Raw genomic sequence first — 22,166 nt, forward strand, 5'->3', positions numbered from 1 at the left:
TTTAGAACGCAGGTCATGGGGTCAAATCTCGGCAGTGGCGGCGGTATTTTCGGTGGTGGCAAAAATGCTTCGAGCCCGTGCGTTTAGACTTAGGTGCACGTTAAAGATCTCTCGGTGGTCTGAATTTCCGTGGATCTCCACTGCGGTGTCTCTCTTAATCATATCAATGTATTGGGACGTTAAAATAAAAAAAATATTATATTATATTTTAGGAATATTAGAACCTCGGTCCCGTTAGTATTACATATATCCAAGAAAAGACATGGCTTGCATAAAACAGAGAAGCGTTGCAAATTTACGCATACCAGAAACTTGAATTAATCACTCACACGTACTCCGTAACCTCAAATCAATTGATTCTAATAAGACTATAAATATTTTAGCATACAATTTTACTTGAATAAATCAGCATGATTCGTGATCCCGAGGGTTGACCGTCTCATTGCTCCTTATTTGCGAACTCAAAGTTTTCGCATATGACAAAACGCATAAAGAAACGTTGTATCGAGTGAGAGATTAAAAAAAAAAAACCTTTTATAGCTTGCTTACTCAAGCTTTAGAAAAAAAAATAGCCCGTCTCAACTGATAGAACACCTTTTTCTTTCTGGGGTAAATGACATATAATAGCCTTGACGAATATCACAAAGAGTTCATCACTTAACATTTGAAATTTTACTTTTAATGGTTGTTCGCCTTCTGTGAAACGCGTTCATGTTCACGTCCTTTTAATAAGCACATGTCGTGATAAAAAATAGTGATACCGGCGAAATGAACATTGAAAGCAATATTCATAACAAATTTCTATTAACTCGACGTCTCGCCCGACTGAACACAGGAGTTGACCTGTTGCGTATGTATAATATTGCTGCATTGTTCTCGTGGCGTCTTGCAATGTCATGCGTGTCACACTCTTTGCAGAGTTATACAAAGGTGATAATATTGACAATAATAAAGAATTAGCAAAACCTCTGCGCACCATAATTAGTATCCCGTTCGCAAAGAAAAGCTTCAACCAATAATGAGCGTGCTTATGTTCGGTTCAATACCTCCTAATAGCGAAGAGAATGCCTCGCGAAGCTGTGGTCTGCGCACGTTAACTTCTGCACGCGTCACGCCGGGGCAAAACCGATAGCGTGGTAGCGTTTATACCTCTCTGTCGGAACCATTCAGTGTGAGAAAAAACAGGCGCTTCTCTTCACAAAGCCGCGCCCCCACTGCAACGCAGCAACCATGGGTAATAACTTTGCCATCGACGCAGTCAGCTTCAACAGCCGTCTTTTGTTGCTGCGCTATTAGTGTACTGCATTGGCAATTAGTAAAAACACCGTAATCCACATCCGGTGTCTCAGCGAGATAAAAAAATTGAGCATGAGCGTTACGGAGCATTGAAGATATTTCCGGTTAATTAGTGTGATTAGAAAATAGAGGTGTTCCAAAAGAGAACCGCAGTTGATAGAGCAGTCTTGCTTCACGTGAATGCTACACAATCTCTACCACGTTGTGAGCGATAGCTGACCTACTTCGTGATAGGGGAACATGTCACGCTCGTATGTTCGAAAAATATTGCTGCCAAACATAATGCACGAGTACCTGCGTACGGTGCGACCCAGTAGCCCACGTATATTTAGGAGAATATGTATACCTGCATATGCAATAGAATTGATTGAGGATGTCTCAGGATCTCACGTGAAAAAATGAGGCAAGAATTATACAAAGAAAGGAAAAAAAAAGAATATGACGGTGAACTCGTTAGTGCACAGCACTAATCATAAGAATTCTTTGCTATCATTATTGGACGTGATCCGCGCAATCCTGAACAAGCAACGAGTCGATTGCGATGCATGCATTGAACCCGGTTAATAAATGCATTGTCGGAACTATGAGAGTGCGGGTAGCTTGAAAAATGAACAATGCTTTTGTGCCAAAAGTATTGAAAATTGACCTCATGTGCTGTCATTGTAAAAGAATGAGAATTTTCTTGATACGAAAACATGAATAAAAGAATACTCATCTGGTGTGTCTGTTTTCTTTTTAACACGTGTTATGAACTCACTAATTGTTCTATCGCATCTTCCCGCATCTTTCCATTTTTCTATAGCGCAAGTTAATGAACGAAGCATTGCAGACCTGGCTAAAATCCTTTGTCATTTTTGCCTCCTTTCTCTGCCGAAGCGTGTACTGTGTGTTGCTTATAATTTTCAGGCGTCTATTCATCTGGAACATCACACAAAGAATGTATATGCTTAGGCAAAAAACATTTGTCGTCAGTGGTTGAGGGGTAACGAAATAAAACAGTATATATATATATATATATATATATATATATATATATATATATATATATATATATATATATATATATATATATATATATATATATATATATAAGGGAAAGAAGTGTATACCTAAGGGCTCGTTTTTCCGTGTTTTAACACAATATTAATGAGATCTAACAGACAGTAATGCCAAGGAATGTACAGGGGAAGTTATTAGAACCAATGGAATGTAAATAAGAAGAAAGAAAAGTGGATGAAAAAATAAACAGCCATGAGCAGGAAGCGAACCTACGACCTTCGAATAACGCGTTCGATGCTCTAACCACTGAGCTACCACAGCGGCCTTCCCTCCATCCACTTTTTTGGGTTTATATGTGAAGTTAGAGGTAGGAGTGACAGTCAGCGCCATCTATAAGCCAAACAACGAGTGTGAAAACACTCTTATTCGCATGTTTGGCGTCACGTAGCACGTGAACTTATTATGAGCGGGCAGCTGATTAATTGTCCCTCTTATACAACCTAAACACACCAAGTCTGCCAGTACGAGACCCTCGTTCAATAAAATAAGGGAAAGAAGTGTATACCTAAGGGCTCGTTTTTCCGTGTTTTAACACAATATTAATGAGATCTAACAGACAGTAATGCCAAGGAATGTACAGGGGAAGTTATTAGAACCAATGGAATGTAAATAAGAAGAAAGAAATGTGGATGAAAAAATAACCAGCCGTGAGCAGGAAGCGAACCTACGACCTTCGAATAACGCGTTCGATGCTCTAACCACTGAGCTATCACAGCGGCCTTCCCTCCATCCACTTTTTTTGGGTTTATATGTGAAGTTAGAGGTAGGAGTGACAGTCAGCGCCATCTATAAGCCAAACAACGAGTGTGAAAACACTCTTAATCGCATGTTTGGCGTCACGTAGCACGTGAACTTATTATGAGCGGGCAGCTGATTAATTGTTCCTCTTATACAACCTAAACACACCAAGTCTGCCAGTACGAGACCCTCGTTCAATGAAATAAGGGAAAGAAGTGTATACCTAAGGGCTCGTTTTTCCGTGTTTTAACACAATATTAATGAGATCTAACAGACAGTAATGCCAAGGAATGTACAGGGGAAGTTATTAGAACCAATGGAATGTAAATAAGAAGAAAGAAAAGTGGATGAAAAATTAACCAGCCGTGAGCAGGAATCGAACCTACGACCTTCGAATAACGCGTTCGATGCTCTAACCACTGAGCTATCACAGCGGCCTTCCCTCCATCCACTTTTTTAGGTTTATATGTGAATTTAGAAGTAGGAGTGACAGTCAGCGCCATCTATAAGCCAAACAACGAGTGTGAAAACACTCTTAATCGCATGTTTGGCGTCACGTAGCACGTGAACTTATTATGAGCGGGCAGCTGATTAATTGTTCCTCTTATACAACCTAAACACACCAAGTCTGCCAGTACGAGACCCTCGTTCAATGAAATAAGGGAAAGAAGTGTATACCTAAGGGCTCGTTTTTCCGTGTTTTAACACAATATTAATGAGATCTAACAGACAGTAATGCCAAGGAATGTACACGGGAAGTTATTAGAACCAATGGAATGTAAATAAGAAGAAAGAAAAGTGGATGAAAAATTAACCAGCCGTGAGCAGGAATCGAACCTACGACCTTCGAATAACGCGTTCGATGCTCTAACCACTGAGCTATCACAGCGGCCTTCCCTCCATCTACTTTTTTGGGTTTATATGTGAATTTAGAAGTAGGTTAGAAGTAGGAGTGACAATCACAATCAGCGCCATATATATATATATATATATATATATATATATAGGCAGGCATGGTGGTTGAGTGGCCGTAGCGTTGCATATAGTCTAGTAGATCCTCCGTGAGCGGTTGTAACCACGTTGTGACCGCTCACGGAGGATCTACTAGACTATATATATATATATATATATATATATATATATATATATATATATATATATATATATATATATATATATATGGATTCACTTTATATCTAATAGACTCCATCTGTCAGGTGTGTGTTTCGTACCTGACACACGCACGCCCACACGCTGAAGTTGCAGCTGGAAGTCATGCATATTCACGCATCTTTAAACAGACTATTTATTTTTATGGAAACCTAAACCTAGAGAATGGTAAGGTATGACGGTGCGCCCTGCGAGACGTGCAGCGTACGGCCACCTCACAGAAAAAAAAATAACGCACCTGTTATATGCAAAACATGCCTACTACATACACGTCTCGGGGGTGAAAGACATCGGTCAGTGTATGTGTGCGTCATGCCACAGCGTTTCTTGTTCAGAAAAAAGAAAAAAATACTTGCCTTGAGGTACAAGTTTTTTTTTCTCTTCAGAATATATTCCATGGTTTGAGTGAAAGCACGGGCCTCTAAAACTAATGCGCAATAACAGTATATCCTGCGAAAACTGAAGCATTTACACTAAAACTTCTCTTTTTATGTGTCCAATGAATGTACCGGCCCTATGATCTCAACGCACCTCACGAAACGTTGAGATTTGTTTTCTTCGAATTTGCCATAGATGAATTATGGCTTTCATTGTGGCCGCGTGTCCTGTCCGCTACTAATACCACGAACAATAAATTGTCCTGCACTGTTCCGTAATGTATTTTTTTTCCTTCAACGACTTCTACCTATACTGCTTGGGAACATTTTTTTTTCCGCATTTCTGAATGACGCCTCATGCTTTGCGCGTGGTTACCTGAGCACCAAACAGCTTCATGCCCAATACGCGGAGCAAACTGTTCGGCACACGGAAATTGCTGATTGGTAACCATCTGCATTTGCTCATTAGGTCCCCCTCTGATTACAGAGAATACTGATTTGTCAGTTTCTAGAAAGCAGCGTCTCATTTCTCGTTTTAACACATATATAAATAAATTGTTTCTTTTCTCCTATGAAGGTTAAACGCGGATGGAAGGTCCGCCTCGTAGGATGCTAGGGTGCTCGGATGCTGAACGGAAGGTCGCGGATTTAACTCCGGCCGTGGCAGTCGCATTTCGAAGGAGGCTGAATGGTAGAGGCCTGTGTAATGTGTGACGTCAGCGCACGTTCAAGAACTCCAGATGGTCAAAATTTCCGGAGCCCTCTACTACGGCGTCTCTCATAATCATATCGTGGTTTAGAGACGCAAAATCTCAAATAATAATAATAATAATAATAATAATAATAATAATAATAATAATAATAATAATAATAATAATAATAGTAATAATAATAATAATAATAATAATAATAATAATAATAATAAGAATAATAATAATAATAATAATAATGTACATTATTATTATTATTATTATTATTATTATTATTATTATTATTATTATTATTATTATTATTATTATTATTATTATTATTATTAGCGTAATGAAAGCGCGTATTTTTTACTTACAAGCATCACTCAAGTGGTTCAACGGTGATAGTTACAATAATAGCTAATACGAAACGTCATAATTACTATTACAAAACACCTGCATGCTATTCGTATCTCGTTACTTACTCAGCTACTAAAGATAAAAAAGGACAATTTCGGAAGCGATACACGAGATCAACGCTATGAAGAGAGCTGCGATTGAGCAGTGTTTATTCTGTCAAACAGGACCCCTTATCACACATCTTCAATTTTTAATAATTCTTTTATTACGAATACACGCACAATTCCTAACGATGACTAATCAAATCTAATGAATCGATAAAGAGTTTGACTGCACGAAATAACCGTCTTTAAATGGAAACTGAAGTGGTTTTAGAATATAGTAAAGCTTTGCGATTTACAAGGATCACACTATTGTCGATGATAACGTATTTTTTTCCCGCTGTAGTTGCTATAGGATTTTTAAATACATGAAAGAAAAAAAATGATTCTTGCTCGGCCTACGTGAACGCACGATAGTGCAGGCATGTGAACGAACTAACAGGAATTACGATGCATCTTCGATATTTCTGGCAGAGTCTCGCTGCACTCTAATTCCCGTGGTATACATTGACGCAAACTAACTGCGACAGCACTGTTTGTGTACCCGAGGCTCAAGTAAGTAAAGAGATGATGACTGCAGCTGCAAGCTCAGTGCATATTGAGCATTAAAACGTCTGGCATAACAACAAACAGGTCAGCACAATGTGAACAAGCGTCTCTCGCACCTTCAAACATGGCCTCCGTGGCTTATTCTGGTTATGCGCGCTGCCTGAGCTAATCGTAGAGGCCCCGCTTTGATGATGCTAGTGTCGCAGATGACGAGCCATACCGATGCTGATGTCACCTCGTTCGCTCGTGCATCTCAAGAAAACCTGCACAGCACCCCCTGTTTTTTTATTTATTTTAAAAATGCTATTTGCGTTTAGTTTTGGGAACTTTTACATCGGTTTTCGCCTTCAGCAGAGATCAAAGCATATTTACCCACTCCTATGTCTTTTTTTCTTTCTGAAAAGTTCTTGCGCTTCTCTTTAAGATGTTTGGGTTGGCAAAACAGAGAGAGGAAATACTTACACTGGACACGCAGGCTGAACCAGGCGCTCTCGGAGACGCCTTCGGAGTTGCCCGCGAAGCACGAGTAGTTGCCGGTGTCGTGGCGGCTGAGCTTTTGGATCGCCAGGAAGTTGTCGTTGACTACCAGCTCCTGGGGTCCGGCTGAGGGCACGATCACGCCGCCGTCACGCCGCCAACCCACGTCGCTGACCGGAGGGTTGGCGCGAGCCTTGCACTCGAGCAACACGTCCGAACCCTCGACCAAACTTGAGTTACGGTACGGTGGTCCAAGCTCCACGCTGAGGATAGGCTTGTCTGCGGACGTACGGGTGCACGTGTTGGTTGTTAGGCTCAGACACGAACGTTAAGATGCATAGTGTTCAAACACATTTCTTTTCCTACTTTCACAGATTATGGTGGAGAGGGTTAGATAGATCTGAAAGAAATGGAAAAGTTCGACTTGATGACGAGTACAATAAACAAAAACTATTAGAAAAGGCGCATTTTTCATGATAGGCTGAAGAACAACTTAAAACATGAACGCGCAATGAACGATACAACAAATTCTGAATGTCGCAGATGGTATTCTGGGTAAGCTATATGAACAGAAACAGTGCTGAAGGTAATGCTGTTCTTATACAATCTTTTCAAGTGGATTTGTTGCGTTGTGGTTACTGTAGGTTTATTAGCTTTTCACCCTGTGTCTTTGCACATAATATCTATAATCATCAATAATCTTACTTCTGTAGTGTGCCTTGCTGATTTCAGTGTCCTCTGCATGCATCCCATATTGGAACACAAAGGTTTCAACTGGCAACTGCATTATGACAGTGATTGACCACCTTCGCTATATTTAGGCAAGTTCGCACCTCACCATGGGTCCGCATTTGCTCTGATGAACATATCGAGCTGACGAACTTGTTTATAAATATTTGTTCACAGTCTCTTATGTAGAGTCGCTGCAGATGATGATATGATGATGGTTACACAAATTGACAAATTGGGAGCTACCCATGTATAACTAAGAAGTGGTATATCATTGAAATGATAATTGAGCTAGACATCTGACTTGTTATCTATTCAATTGATAATTAAACTATGCATGTGACATACTATCTAAGTTCATGTACTGACAGGTCTAGCATACATAATTCTGCTACATATTACATATTTGAACATTAAAACTCAGCACTAAACAGAACGCTGTCATTGTGTTCTGAGTAAAAATTATAAACGGGAACATAGCTAATAAGTTGGAACAGAGTTTATAAGAAAATGTTTCCCGTAAATTAATGGGGAAACAATATATCTTCCAGTGCTGAAAAGTGTGCCTGCAAAGGTTGCTAAAAAGTTCATAATTAAAACAAATTATTTTAAAGTGTAAATCACACGGTGAAACCAGTGGTGCCCGAAAGAATATCGCTTCATGTAGAAGAAATGATATTTATATATCTTAAAAAAAGCAAGGTACATCGTACAGATGAACACAGATATACCATTGTATTTGAGTAGCATTTGTGTTCTGCACATTTTTTTTCCGTATTGTTGTCATCACACTGATTAAGCGAAGCAATCTTACATAAACTACACTCCTGTTCGGAGTTCTTGTTGAGGTGCAAATAAAAATAGAAATACAAGTTGCCCTTGAAAAAAAACGGGATATTTTAAAACAACATTTATGGCATAACAGAAGTGTCACGTGTTAGTATATATTAGAAACAAAAAACATAAACGCAACATTGCAGAGAATAAATTTCTGGCCACCAGAAAAAAAATGCATCTCATTTTCCAATGATACTTCCAAAGGACTTGCCTTCGCCTCCGCAGCATGCATATAGTGGTAGACAAATAGGGGTACTATAGCATTGGCGTTGCACACCATTGAAGTCAGAGCGGTGCTCCGTAGTTCTACTAAGCACGGGTCAACGTTCGTGAGATTAAACTGAAGCATAGCATCAAGCTGACTCCTCTATATTTGCCGTATCGGGAAGAGACAGGCCTGCGATGCCACTTTCGCTTAGTGAGAAGACAAGAAAACCGCATGAATTCCCAGAATATCTTTTATCAAGGTGCTTTGAAACGCAAAAAAAAAGACAAAAGCGCAAAGAAGATGAACCAGACAAGACGAACGCTCACTTCTAAGTAAAGTTTATATTAAGAATTTTGCCAGTTCAGCTCAACAAAAAAGCAAAAAGCACACAAGAACGCATACGTGCGCGAAATCTAAGCAAACGTTCAGCGACTTCTCACTGATTAAATCAACGCTAATTCATATTTCTACGCCAGAATACAACGAAAAGAGCGAAAGTTTATTATTCATGGAAACAAAAAAAATCTATTATTGCACGCTTTATTTTCTTGCCAATAAACGCAGAATCGAGCACTATCGATGTCTTGACACGACGCACACCGATCCAATGGAAAAAGGCAAGGTTCGTTGACACGAGCGTCTCGGTATACATCAGGTGCATCGAACGCGAGGAATCTGCCCTGGTGGAATCCGTAACGTGCTTAATTTCGTTCACGCGTTTGTGGTTTTCCTTCGTCCCCGTGGTATTTTATAACGAAGCAATTTATGTTCATTAAGCCAGAGTGGACATGTCGGCAGGCAGAGACGACACATTTAATTACGCATTCATTGGGTTCCCGGCGAGATTTCTCGGAAACCGATCCCGAGCACTCGAGAACAATAATCGAAGCGGCGAAAACCCATCGGTCTTGCTACGGCTCTTTGGGCCTTGGTTCGCCTGTCCGGGGCGCAATAGCAGGGACCTCTTATTGATTTTGGTCAGCTCAGCAATGGTCGGTAAGCTAAGCACAGGGGTCAGGATTCCCAATAAGGAGAACGAAGGAAGTGTTGGGATTACACTGACGAAAGCGCAAGGCATACAATATAATACAAGCGTAATATTGTTTAGAATGTATTCCACAAACAATCGCTCTGCTGAACTGTACCCGTCGGGATTGCGTATATTTGTTCTGCTTCTTTCATACCATCAAGTCAGTGCTGAATGACGTAATTACGAAACGTTCTCCTCTTTCTTTCCCGATAGCTTTTCGTACCTTTCTGTTGTGTAGGGAGCTTCTATTGACTTCGAAAACGAGCTCATTTATAATTGAGTTTAGAGTTGTAAGGGGGAGTTCCGTTGATTGTTCTTCTTTATTCTGCTTTTGCTCAATTTTCGAAACGAGGAGAGGTAAGCTTTTTGTGTGCGCACTGTCAAGGTGAGCAGCGTAAACTATCCGCGACGGCCACAGTATGCAATAAAAAAAGAGTTGCTAAGTAACTATCTGAGAGTGTATGAGAACAACAACAATAACAAAAAAGAAGAGCAAGAAACAAGGAAAAAAAAGAATAGAACGATGGCACCGGAATCAGGCTTATAGCCTAGAGCGCGGAGACTAACAATGCAACGCGGGCCTCTTTGAAACTACTGCCAGCCGGGGCGACAGCGGAGCATCGAGGCCTGCCCCATAAGAAGTACAAAGCGCGAATTTATCTTCCTTCGTCCAGCAGGGTGAAAAAAGCAGGTGGCCGGGAAGGGAACAATTCGCCGGATCCCGTGGCCACCCGCGCCAGCGAGCCCCCTTTCAATCTGCTCGCCGTCAAGCTTCGCGCGTAACACAATTAAAGCGACACGCAGCGTCCTGGCTGCTTCTAATCACAGCTCTATTGATTGAAAATCACGTAGTTGGGCAACCCAGCGCCGACGGCTTGCTTCGACGTATGGGCCGACCATGCCGGAGGAGGCCGGCCCCGTAGACGCCATCAGCTACTCGCATCTGCTGCCTGGCCTGCCCTGACAGAGGAGTTTCGAGAAAGGTGCGCCATGCAATTAGCTAGCCGAAGGAATGAGGGCCGAACGACATCGGACCAGTGAAAACATATACTTGGGTCTATAGGGAGGTGTGCGTATGCAACAACCGGATGTCGACGCCGATCCTTCCGAGTGAGGGCCCACTATGTAGAGAGTGGTCCTGGGCGTTTGTGTGGGGTGGCTGTTACGCTTCGCGACCCAGCAAATCGCATACCGCAGAGCACGGCAGTGTTGGTATCTGCTAGTGATCTAGCGTATGTTCTCTGGAACGAGAAAAATGACGTCAGGGAAACGAAAATTTGCGTTTTTCTATGAGGCACGTCCGTTTCAGTAGATTAACGGGCTAAAACAGTTTTAGCTGATGATGATTCTAATGAAGCCTAACGAGTTTCATAAGCACTGCATTAAGTTTATCTAGACACTTAGGCATCCTGCACGTTGAAATCTGACTCATGTCTGCATAAATGGGTTGTTGGAAACAAGAACTACGTAATGGAATCAGATATTTTATTAGATCTTTAGGATGCACTGCTACATTCGTCTGTGAGGCTATTTATTGCGGTGAAATATTAGTTTTACTACAGCTGTAGGCAATTCTACTAAAAATATCTCAAACGTTTTATTACTGAGACTGCAATAGTGGGTTTCATTGAACATTGAAGTGTATTTGCCTATCCGTAAAATTAATTCCCAGAGATATCAAAGTGGGCTTGTTAGTAAGGAACATTTCTGATTACTGTGGTTGCGCAAAGAATTAACACGCAAGAAAGGCATGTGATGTCAGTGACATGGTGATTGTAGCGCTGTGTGCGTCATCGTGTGCCTGTCTTGTTTCTTTGCACTACGATAGTAATACCGACCGACTTAGTACCAGAAAGAACATCATCAGACAGTGCACCAGACAGCCTAAGAAAACCTCGCGCTGAAGCAATTTCAACATCACAAAACTAAGCGATTGTCTGCGTTACGCTGAGAGGCTTACTGATGTTCAGAAAGCCAGAAGAAATTATGCCACCGGGAAGAAATTATTGAATACTCGTCGTCCGGGGATCGTCTGTGGAGGGCTTTCGTCGAGTGAGGTTAGAGGATAAAGTGGGAGAGGCCACCGAGTCGCTACGCAGTGTGAGAGAGGTGGTTGAAATCGCGCAACAATCATTTTGGCCACGTGTCTGAGGGGCGTAATCTGAAAGCGAGTTTCTTGGCTTACTGATTTTTTTCGCAGTAATAGTCAAGTAATCACAAAAATTTTAAATTGACTAAGGACTGAGCGAGACTACCGAGAAAGACGTAGATGAGAGATAGAAAGCCAAGCACACAAGATGAACGCTACAGGGTGGCAATGCTGCAGCAAATATTGTTGAGAAATATAGGAAGGCATAATATTATGCGAACAAATTTGTTACAGGCGTTGAACCGGGAGTCTGATATGGTTAGCTGAATGCGGAAAATTAACGCCGGATAAAAAAATGACTGGGCAGTTATACCCATCAGTTTCGACCTGAATGAAAAGAGAAATGAAGAGTTGGAAATGTGTTTGGCCAGGTGGAGACTCCATTATTATTTTAGGTTCAGTCTCATCATCATAGCCCAAATTATTTTGATGTACGACTGTGACAAACCAGCAATATTGATCGCTCATGAGGCATAAAAGCCACTCCAATGTGTAACTCATCAGTGTTTGCAGGTGCCTGTCACTCCTTCGCTCGGGCGTGCAACTGTTTCCTCGTTTGCCTGAGTTGGTCAAGCGCTTCTTCAGGAATCTGTGCCACATTTAAGCGTAATTGAATCAATGATACCTTTTGTTCACAGATTTTTTTTGTTTAATTCTAGATAGCCTAGCGAACTGTTGGGACGTGAATTGCGCAAGTAGCTACAGTAAGGGCAATTGAGGAGGCGCATTGTCATCTAGTGATGACATAGAGTGAGAGTGTACTGTGCTTGCACATCTTTTTTTTTTCTTATTGCGAGAAAGAGAAGTGAGAGCTTCGAAAACAAGGGCTGTAAGGTGTCACAGAACGAGCGCTAAAAATGGGCGCGCCGCCAAATTCTTGCGATAACGCGCGAAAGAGACGCCACGAGGTCAAAAGAAAAAAAGAAAACAAACATCCAAGGCTCCCCAGGGCGCGCGCTCTCCTCTCGGAAGCGTGGCTTCGCCGACGAACCTCCTCACCCCACAACGGCGGCCGAGCAAGCGCTGGAAAGTTCCAGAAGGAAATCGGCGTGGTCATACCGAGCTGAGTCATCTGCCGCGGAGGGCATTCCAACCGTCTCGCCCTCTTCCCAGCCTTCGCTGCGTATCGCGCCGACGAAATGATGGGAACCTTCTGGAATGTCGCGCGGAAGGTATTTAACCGAGCAGCGAAGATGAGAGATCAGGAGAAGACGGAAGTTAGCGCCAGAGCGCGTAGGGATTCCGCCGTGTAGTCGGCGAAGGTTTTGTCCGTAGCGACAAAGCAGGAGAAGAAGGGGATTTCCACCTGAGGGGTGAAGGCTCGAGCTACAGGCAAGAGCATGTGTTTACTGCTATCGAGCGAAGACGCGTGGCAACAGCTGCGTGTGTGAAGCCAACGTGTTTCCGGCGAAGAAGTTGAAGCTTGAAAAGTGGCCAATTGAAGACGCGAGGTTTCCTGAAAGAGAAACTTCAGGGGGCAGCGGAACGACAACAACGCTGGACTTTGAGTGAGTGATTCTCGGAAGAGTATCATTCAGACTTTTGTTCCAAGGACTTTGGACTGAATAGGTTTTCTATCTCTTTAGTCTTTAACTGTCTTGGTTGTTAAATGCATGCGACTGCATTGTAGTGTGAATTGTTGTCTGTGTCCGTTGTTTTGAGTGTGGCTGATTGTACTGTGTAGTACGTTGGTTGATTGGTCACATATTGTACTCAACTATTGTGGAGTGTGCATACTCATGTATTGTTTTCAATCTGCCATTATTGAGAATATAATTTTGTTTGTTTATCAACTCTCGGCTCTGACTTGTTCTTTGGGCCACGGCCGGCGTCTGCTGGCGCGCCAATAAGGACCAATTCTAAATTGTCCACGCTTTCGTGGTGCGGTTCGGGGGGCCGATACTTCGGCTCTTGGAATTAGCCCGGCGATCGCCTCCCTAATTAACGGGACCCGTGCGTGACATAGGGGGAGTGCCGCTTGTAGCCCCCATGCTTGCGAAGTCAGTTTGAAACCCCACCCAGCATTCCCGCAGAAGCGGGGTCACACCTGGCGGTCGACTGGATCTGGGGAACGGTCCGGTCGGGAGCCAATGGGTTGGCAGACGTGAGCCATCGATCGGAAGTGGTGACCGTGGACTTTTAAGCCGCCACCCTCTCCAGCTACGCAAGGCGTGAGACCGGGGTTGAACCTGTCCTCCCGCATGGTGCAATGGGGCGCGAAAGATAGAAGACCAGCGCGCTGGCCCGACCTCAACGATGTGCGGACTCGGCGCGGCGGACTGTTTCATGAACGCGACCCGCAATCAAGGCGGCCAGCGGTGTGCTGCGATTGAATTCACGCACGTCCGCTCATTGTCGCCGGCGGCGGTGCTACAGAAGCGTGGGCTAAAGTGGTAGCTACATAGGAGCAGAGAAAACTGAACGAGAGGACAGCACGCGCACAAAAAGAGAGGAAGGCGCAGGAGGACACTCGCCTTAAACGACGCTGACAGAGATTAATCTTCGCGAAGAGGAAGACCACTGGGCGGCATTGGCGCTTTTTTTCTCCTTCCGTCTCGATGAAAAACAATTTAGCGTCGTTAGAGAAACGCACCCGGTGTATCAAAAGAGAACTGCTCCTCTCCCTGGCTGCTGCAAGCGAGCGTTCTTCAGCCAGGCTGCGCGAAATCTTCTTCAGGTCGCCCCACGGAACTGCTGTAGCTCTCCCAGCAGAGATAGCGCCGCCAAGTCTTTCCCTCTTTTTTTATTTCTGAGCCCAGGTAAGATAGCCCCTTGGGCCGCCGGAGTCGTCTCGGGAGAGACGGCCGTCTGCTCCGAGCCGACTCTGCTTACAAGGCGTGGCTCCCTCGACGTGTATGGGTGTCTCGCTGGTAAGCGTGGGTGCGCGATCCCCTCTTCCACGCTTTATTCTGAAATGGTACCGCGCTTCGTTTAAAGTTCTGGTGACTTACGATAAGAATAGCAGGAACTCGAAACAATGTCGACCATTTGGACTTCCAGAAACGATGGGTGATGTGAGAGTAGCGCAGGTAGATTTCCTTCTAATGAAATATGGACTTGCGGCGTTGCGTACAGATTGTGCCATGGAAAGAAACTTAGCCTAACGCTTTCAGTGTTTATGCACGTGTCTTAAGTACTTAAACAATAGGAAGGACAACTGCCTTGGGTGCCGGCTCGTAGTGTGCAATACAAGTAACGAAAAATGACGTTGGTGGCGTGAATGGATGTCTGAGCTCTCTGAATGAACTTCACTTGCTCGTGCATTATTTGAACCCTTCTTAAAAACAAAATTTCTAATAAATTAAAAACGAGCCAAGCCGACAAACAGTGAACCTAAATTATTTTCTAAAATGATTTTTTCGAGAATGGTAGGAATGACATGCAAAAATGTTTGAAGAGCCAATTATGCTATGCAAGTGTGTTAGCCAGAATTATCTACTTGTGCACAGATATCGTTGTATAATTGGGAAAAATGAAGAAAATAACATTACAAAATAAAGTTGAACAGTGCGCTTATAATTGGTACAGTAGTACATTACTTGACTGGCGGAAGCATAATGAGTCAATTAAAGCTGTTCTTTCCTGCAGGAAGACCTGCAGCTTATAATATTGACAACCCCATTTTCCCCCAAAGTTTTCGCATGCCGAAGATCGTCGCGTCCGACTCCTGAGCTAATGCGTCGCTACTTGGGGAGAGTAACAAGAACGAGGCCTAGTGGAAGAGACAGTACCTTTTTGCCACCTATGGGTGCCCGAGTGCTAGAATATACATCTCAATAACCGCAGTCAGCGGTGTTTTACGCGCAATGTTCATAAATTGAGCAGTTCTCACCAAATTATTCCAAACAACCCATTCTCGTAGCGTAATCCTACAGAATCACTTTTCTGAGAAAACCAGTGAAACTGCAAAGTCATATGTGATTAACAAAGCTTACTCACCGTGTTGATAAGATAGTGCCTGAATAATGTCTGAGGTTTAGTACTTAGTCATGAAATTTAGGGAGGCACTAATCTTACCGTAAGCTTTGTGTGCTTTCGGCGAATAATTCATTGGTGGACAAGTGCTTTAAAGACGGCTTCAAAGCGCAGGCGCATATCGTGCTTAAAAAAGAGTAAAATGCGACCTCAGCGTTTTTCTATGCTGGTGCACTCGCCATTAATGAAAACAGAAGGCTTGTTTTGCATTTGATAGCGCGATTTTTTTACTACAAATAATGCTACATGATTCGCGTTCTGCGTTGACTCTATTGGCTACTGTCAGCCCTCTCATTGTCAGCCCTTTCTGAGTGTGTGCGGAGTACAATATCCTGGATTGATTGCGAACCACACATGTTGCGCGGCACAGCAGATGACAGTTTAGGAGAGCACAGAGCAGAGCGTTAAGAACTTGGGCAGGAATAGGCGATTTCGGTGTAGATTAACCCGACTGCACGAGCAGAATTCAAATCTTGCTGGAGATAGTAGGACAAGGATTGTTTTAAGCACGGAACGACTCACTTTGATGCCTTCTGTACGCTATGTAAACGTATTCAGTGTCTCATGTGTTTACAAATCAATGTGATATGGAATGCTGTCCCTGTAAAACGTGCTTTGTCTGTAACATTGGCATGCTCAACCAAGAAGCCAACGTGCCCATATCGCTTATTTTATTTATTTATTTATTTATTTATTTATTTATTTATTTATTCATGTTTCCTATGTGGTGTCATTACTAACATAGTACTAAATACTACCCTTCCTCTCAAAAATCGCTTCGTCTAGGGCTTATATTCTAGAAAAAAAAAGGGGAAAAAATGGCGCCATATCTACGAAGTGAATGATGATAAACTAGCTTGCTTCGTGATTATCATTCCATGATTCCTTCGTACATCCACTCGACTATCATACAAATACATGCCCTATCAGGAACAGAGAAGGTTTTAGGACTTTACACCTCAGCAATTCATCATCATCATCATCATCAACATCATCATCATCATCATCATCATCATCATCATCATCATCATTATTATTATTATTATTATTATTATTATTATTATTATTATTATTATTATTATTATTATTATTATTATTATTATTATTATTATTATTATTATTATTATTATTATTATTATAGCGAAGGTTCTTTTAAGCGCCCACGTACCCCCTACTCCGAGAAAATCGGCGAATTCGACCGGAAGTCACAAGCATCGCTTGCCCAGCGTGCTTTCTTATGCAAGAAGAGAGACGCGCGCATCGCGTTCCATTCTGACCCTGTCATAAGACAGATTTGGTTGCGCGTTCGCAGCAGCCGTACGGAAACAGCCCGCCATTGCAAATGGCTAGCAGGCTGCGTACATATGGCTGCTGCGGACGTGCAAGTAAATCTGTCTGTTTGCTCCAGAGGGAGCGTGGCTATACGGTGGGATAGATGGGCAAAGCTCGGGCATAAGGAGCAAGCTCCTAAAAGGAAAAGCACTATTTTGTTGAAAACTATTATATGTGTATAATACTTATTAGTCCGACGCACCTTACAAGACAACACGTTCTATGTAGAAGGAACAGAGCTTTGGCAAGCAAAAAGCTACGGGAAAAAAACTGACCGGTATAAATCATTGTTCTCAATGAAATTAGCGTAACCGCAACTTGGCAACACTCTGTCAGCGTAATGAAAACAAGCCAAATATCTTTAGTATTTTTTAGAAACAAACAGCGTCGTTGAACAGGTGTTTTTTTCCTAAAATGCGAAGGAGGTGGGGAAGAGGCGGCAACGTCATGGTCAGTGGTGGTGAGGAAAATATTGTAGGGAAGAGTGACGCTACAGTGGGGCATACCTTCAAGCGCTATCTAATGGGTCTGACGCAACTGTGCAGTGATCGTGGACGCCGCTCGGGCTCCAAGCCCCTGACTTGAGCAGTGGTTGAGCTTCTGGTCGACTAACACACCAGTGTGCAGTAAACGCATTTATAAGGGGTGGAAAGAGCTACACCCTAACTAACGGCCAACCTTCAATGTCGTACCATTCATTTAACCTTGTCTTAAGACGCGTCTTCAGACAATGTTGAAGGAGCAAACGCCTCCTTCCCCGTCTTTCGTGTAGTCTGGTCAGCCTCGCCTGAAAGACCCCCTGCTTCCAACGGCACAAACGATAAGGATGCGGAAGGATTCGCTGTCGACGTACGAGAGAATACACATTTTGAATAAATAGAACAACATTCCGAAACTGGCCCACGTCCTCTTTTTACCTTGTTGATGAGACGAGCCTTTTGTATACTGACTACGAGACGAAGTTACTGACTCCGTCCAAGTTCAAGACGTATCTATCTATCTATCTATCTATCTATCTATCTATCTATCTATCTATCTATCTATCTATCTATCTATCTATCTATCTATCTATCTATCTATCTATCTAATCTCTGTGTTACAGTCGCTGTCCATTGAGCCACAGTGGTTTATTGGAGCTTTAATTGATTGACATATGAGGTTTAAATGTCCCAAAACCACAATATAATTATGAGAGACGTCACAGTGGAGGCCTCCGGAAATTTCGACTACCTGAGACACGGGCCTACAGCATTTTCGCCTACATTTAAAATGGAGCCGCCGCAGCCAGGATTTGATCCCGCGACCTGCGTGTCAGCAGCCAAGTAAGTACCTTAGCAACTAGAACACCGCGGTGGGGCGGTTTATTGCAGCTTACGAAATCTCATAAGGAAAGGTCCAGAATTATTCGCTATAATCCAGCGTGATGATACATAAAATCGCTTACAGAAGCATATGCAGGCAATAGCTTTTACTGCGTATTTCCCATCACCTCAGAAAAACAAGCTGGCAATATTAACCCAGAAAGCCTTCGAAATATCACAAAATTTCTATCGAGGTCACTCACAAGTTATCGCGCACGTTGAATGGCCTTTGGATATCTACTGCCGATTGTCTGCAGTGAGGCCTCAGGGGGCACTTACAGTAGATGCGCATGACCCAGACGTCTTCGGCCACCGCGCCGGGCAGCAGCGGGTTTTGGGCCCGGCACATGAGCTGGAGGCCATTGTCGGCGCTCGTTGGCGTGAAGTTGACAACCGAGGTGGTGACGTTGCCGTCCGCCGACACGTGGTTGAAGGTCTGGTTGAGTTGGACGCCGTTTCGCCACCAGCTGATGTTTGCTGGTGGCCGGGAACCCATCGCTTCGCACACGATCTCTACCGGGATTCCGGCTGACAGAGGCGTGTCGCCACGGCGCACCACAGCATCCAGAGGGCGCACTGCAAGTGTGATACAGGGCACAGGTACTTTGACACGAGTGAGAATTGATGCGAGGTACGCCGACAGCTCCACCTCTAATCAAGACTCGCGTCTGCTGTTAGTATATGGCAAGCTACGCACACCATGGCCGCCTCACAGAAGCCGTAGGAAGTCACCGCTACTACAGGTTCTAAAAACCTTTAATTCTGAACTGTGGGATTTTTCAGAGTTCATCGAAACTAAGGGCACTGAACTTAGGGGCGCTCACCTGGCACTAAAAGCACTAACCTGTCAAACAAACGCTTTGTCACTTTAAATACATTTTGGAACATAAATATAGGCGCGTTTTTGGGCTCACATTTTTAAAGCACAATTCCGCGATAAAATACTGAGCTGTACGGCAAAACTGTCACTATACAAATTAAGCAAGCACGTGCGCGCACAAGTAAAATAACGCCAACTCATTCAGAAATTTACCTGAATATTCACAGCGTCTAACGTATATCGTTGAACTACAGTGGGAGAAACAGCGTACAAGAAGAGCCTCGGTCAATAAGCTCTGCCACTCACAGATCATGTCAAGCTTGACAGATGAAGAAACGGTCGCCGATATGTTGTTGGACACCTGACAGGTGAATACCGACAGCAGGTCTGAACGCTCCAGCCTCGAGATGATTGCGTCGCTGCGTATGCTGCCACGGGTTGATGTGCGTGTCAGGTTGGTGATGACCTTGCCATTCCTGAACCACGTGATGGATGGACTCGGTTTTCCTGGAAGGACGCGTCAGAGCACCACAGTTGTGCTTGCAAAGAGCAAAAGTAGAGTCAGAAGCACACGCACGTGAAAAAAGAACCCTGGTGGCAGGCTCGGCCTTCCTGTTCATGCGAACCATATAATATTGCTAGTTTTACTTCGTTTCTTTGCGCTTAAAGCTTCGAAGCAATAGTGCCACAACGCTATGCATGCATTTTGTACATGCGCGAATGAGTACAAGAACAGATGAATAAATGCGTGTTATTCAGTTGAAATAACGTGAAGAAAAGTAATTAAATTGAAGGTATACCCGAAAGCTTAGAGTATGTTGACTTGTTTTATTTATTTTTTATGAAGTATTTCTCAGCGAGCACACAAGAAACAAGAATGTGAGAAAACAAAACTGACAAGCGCTGGATCATGACTCGGTTTATTGGCGAAAACAAGGTGTACATGTACAGTTCATTACATAGACCAAGGCTACCTCACTGGGACATGCGCAAGATAATGAGAAATTTCCCAAACAATATTACAAACATTGCAGAGAAAAATGTATGTCGACAACATGCAGCAAAAAAGGTCAAGTAGCAGGCAATTTTTTTTGTCAGTGACTACCATCGATCGCTGTAGTGTGTGCGCTGAGAAAATTTTATAATAAGTTCCAATAAACTTCCGGTTTTCTATAGTTTTACATTGCTTTATTAAATGAAATAATTAATTAAAAAACAAATAATCACGCAAATAGAAAACGAAGTTTTAAAGAAGCTGTCTGTAAATACGTGTTCGAAAAAGTGGTGCAACATACATTATAAATTGACCCTGCGTTTCAAATAATTTTTCGCTAATGGAGTGAGTAATCGCGCGTTTATTCGAGTTTATTTTTACAACAGAATAGTTGTAATCGATTATTGCTTTTGCTCTGTTACAAGGCTTGTTTAACGTTAGAAACACATGAAAAAATTAATCTAATGATGCAGTAACTGCATTTGCGATAATTTCATTTGTTCGAACGCATGCTGAAGAAAAACACCCAATTTCAATCTGCGATAAGATAACACGTGATTGATAAAGCTATTGACGCATTTTCATGCGGCGAATACTGCGCGACCGACGACAGAAAGTTTCTAAATAATTAGCTGGCTATAGTGACACTTTGGGTCATAAGTGCGTTCATTTATACGAGCCTTGAAAAGCAGTAAACGTGACGTTATAGGTTGCTTATACGACTAATTCGTAGTAATGGACAATTTTGCCGATTGACTGCTACACTTCCTGCATGACGCGAAGTTAGAAGTTGCTTTAGTGTGTTTAGTTTGTTCATCATAGGGCTTGCGGTAAAATCTACGAACGCCTGTCAATAAAAGGAAAGTAGCAACTAAGAAACAATGCACACTATAAAAAAAAGATGAAAAAAAACGTTATCTCTATTTTCACTTGTGGTGACAGTTGCTACACTTTCTGATCATAAATATTTGGAATAACTACACGGTAATTTTCGGACATTTACCATGAGCTTGTCTCATAATTGATAGAGAATATTTTGTCTTTTTAGTTCACGGCTCGTTTCTCTAAGGCACGGACATTGTAAAACTTTAAGATTAAATCATCTGATTTGTTCATTTTGTGTATTCTACTTTTGAGCGTTCTTGCTTGTGAGTAGCTATGGATTCTCTTTTTTTTTCTTTTTTAACCCTACAGATGATGCACCCGAATTTAGGGGGAGAATCAAAGACACTGAAAATAACATTAAACAAAAGAAGAGACCTGCATTACACGATATAGAGCAGCCGAGGAACAGAAACTCTGTTAAACGTAAAAGAAAAAAAAGGTAGAAATTTGAGGTTCACCTTCAAGAGCAGAACGCGATAGCCTAACCTTTCCCTCTTCGCATCGGCTTCTCAATTGTTAGCCGCGCTTCGCTTCCTTGCGGAAACCTAAACCATGACGGAGGGGCATGGTTTAGGTGTCCGCAGGGACGGGCATCAATGTCTATCCGAGTAACATTAGCTGTTTCTAACTATTTTAGATTGCCTAGCTAAAGTGAAATTTCGAAGTGCCCACTACGCCATAACTCGGGCTTCTGCGAATCAGTGAAGACTTGTGAAGTAACCACAACTCGTTGGCGAAGTAACATCCGAACCTGCGCAACTGCTCTCTTTGTTAATATTTTTGATGATGAAGATGATTTATACGCCTGACTGCTTTGTAATGGCTGGGCCTTCAACACTCTTTTACCATTAAATTTACTTGTGTCTCTCTCAAATTGTCGCGAACGAAGAACGCTGATTTCTCCCTTACAGTAAAGGACACCAACTCCACAGTTTCTGCGAAACAAACTATTCAACGCTATCATGGTAAAAAAGCAAGAATAAAACAAATTACTCGAACAGCACCACTCAACGGCAGGTATTAATCACTA

General features: G+C 42.7%; 1 protein-coding gene across 3 annotated transcripts in view; it reads right to left on the bottom strand.

The window, feature by feature from the left end:
* The window catches only part of LOC142775703 (nephrin-like), a 536,671-nt gene that overhangs the window by 99,495 nt on the left and 415,010 nt on the right, over positions 1-22,166 (bottom strand). For all 3 annotated transcript variants that reach the window (XM_075877447.1, XM_075877449.1, XM_075877448.1), the window contains exons 4-6: positions 19,564-19,764; positions 18,717-19,013; positions 6,802-7,095 (exon numbers count right to left, since the gene is read on the bottom strand). In XM_075877447.1, the coding sequence (XP_075733562.1) occupies positions 6,802-7,095; positions 18,717-19,013; positions 19,564-19,764 (792 nt within the window). The remainder of the gene's footprint in view (positions 1-6,801; positions 7,096-18,716; positions 19,014-19,563; positions 19,765-22,166) is intronic.

The sequence above is a fragment of the Rhipicephalus microplus genome, chromosome X (genome assembly GCF_043290135.1).
Source record: "Rhipicephalus microplus isolate Deutch F79 chromosome X, USDA_Rmic, whole genome shotgun sequence".
NCBI lineage: Eukaryota > Metazoa > Arthropoda > Arachnida > Ixodida > Ixodidae > Rhipicephalus > Rhipicephalus microplus.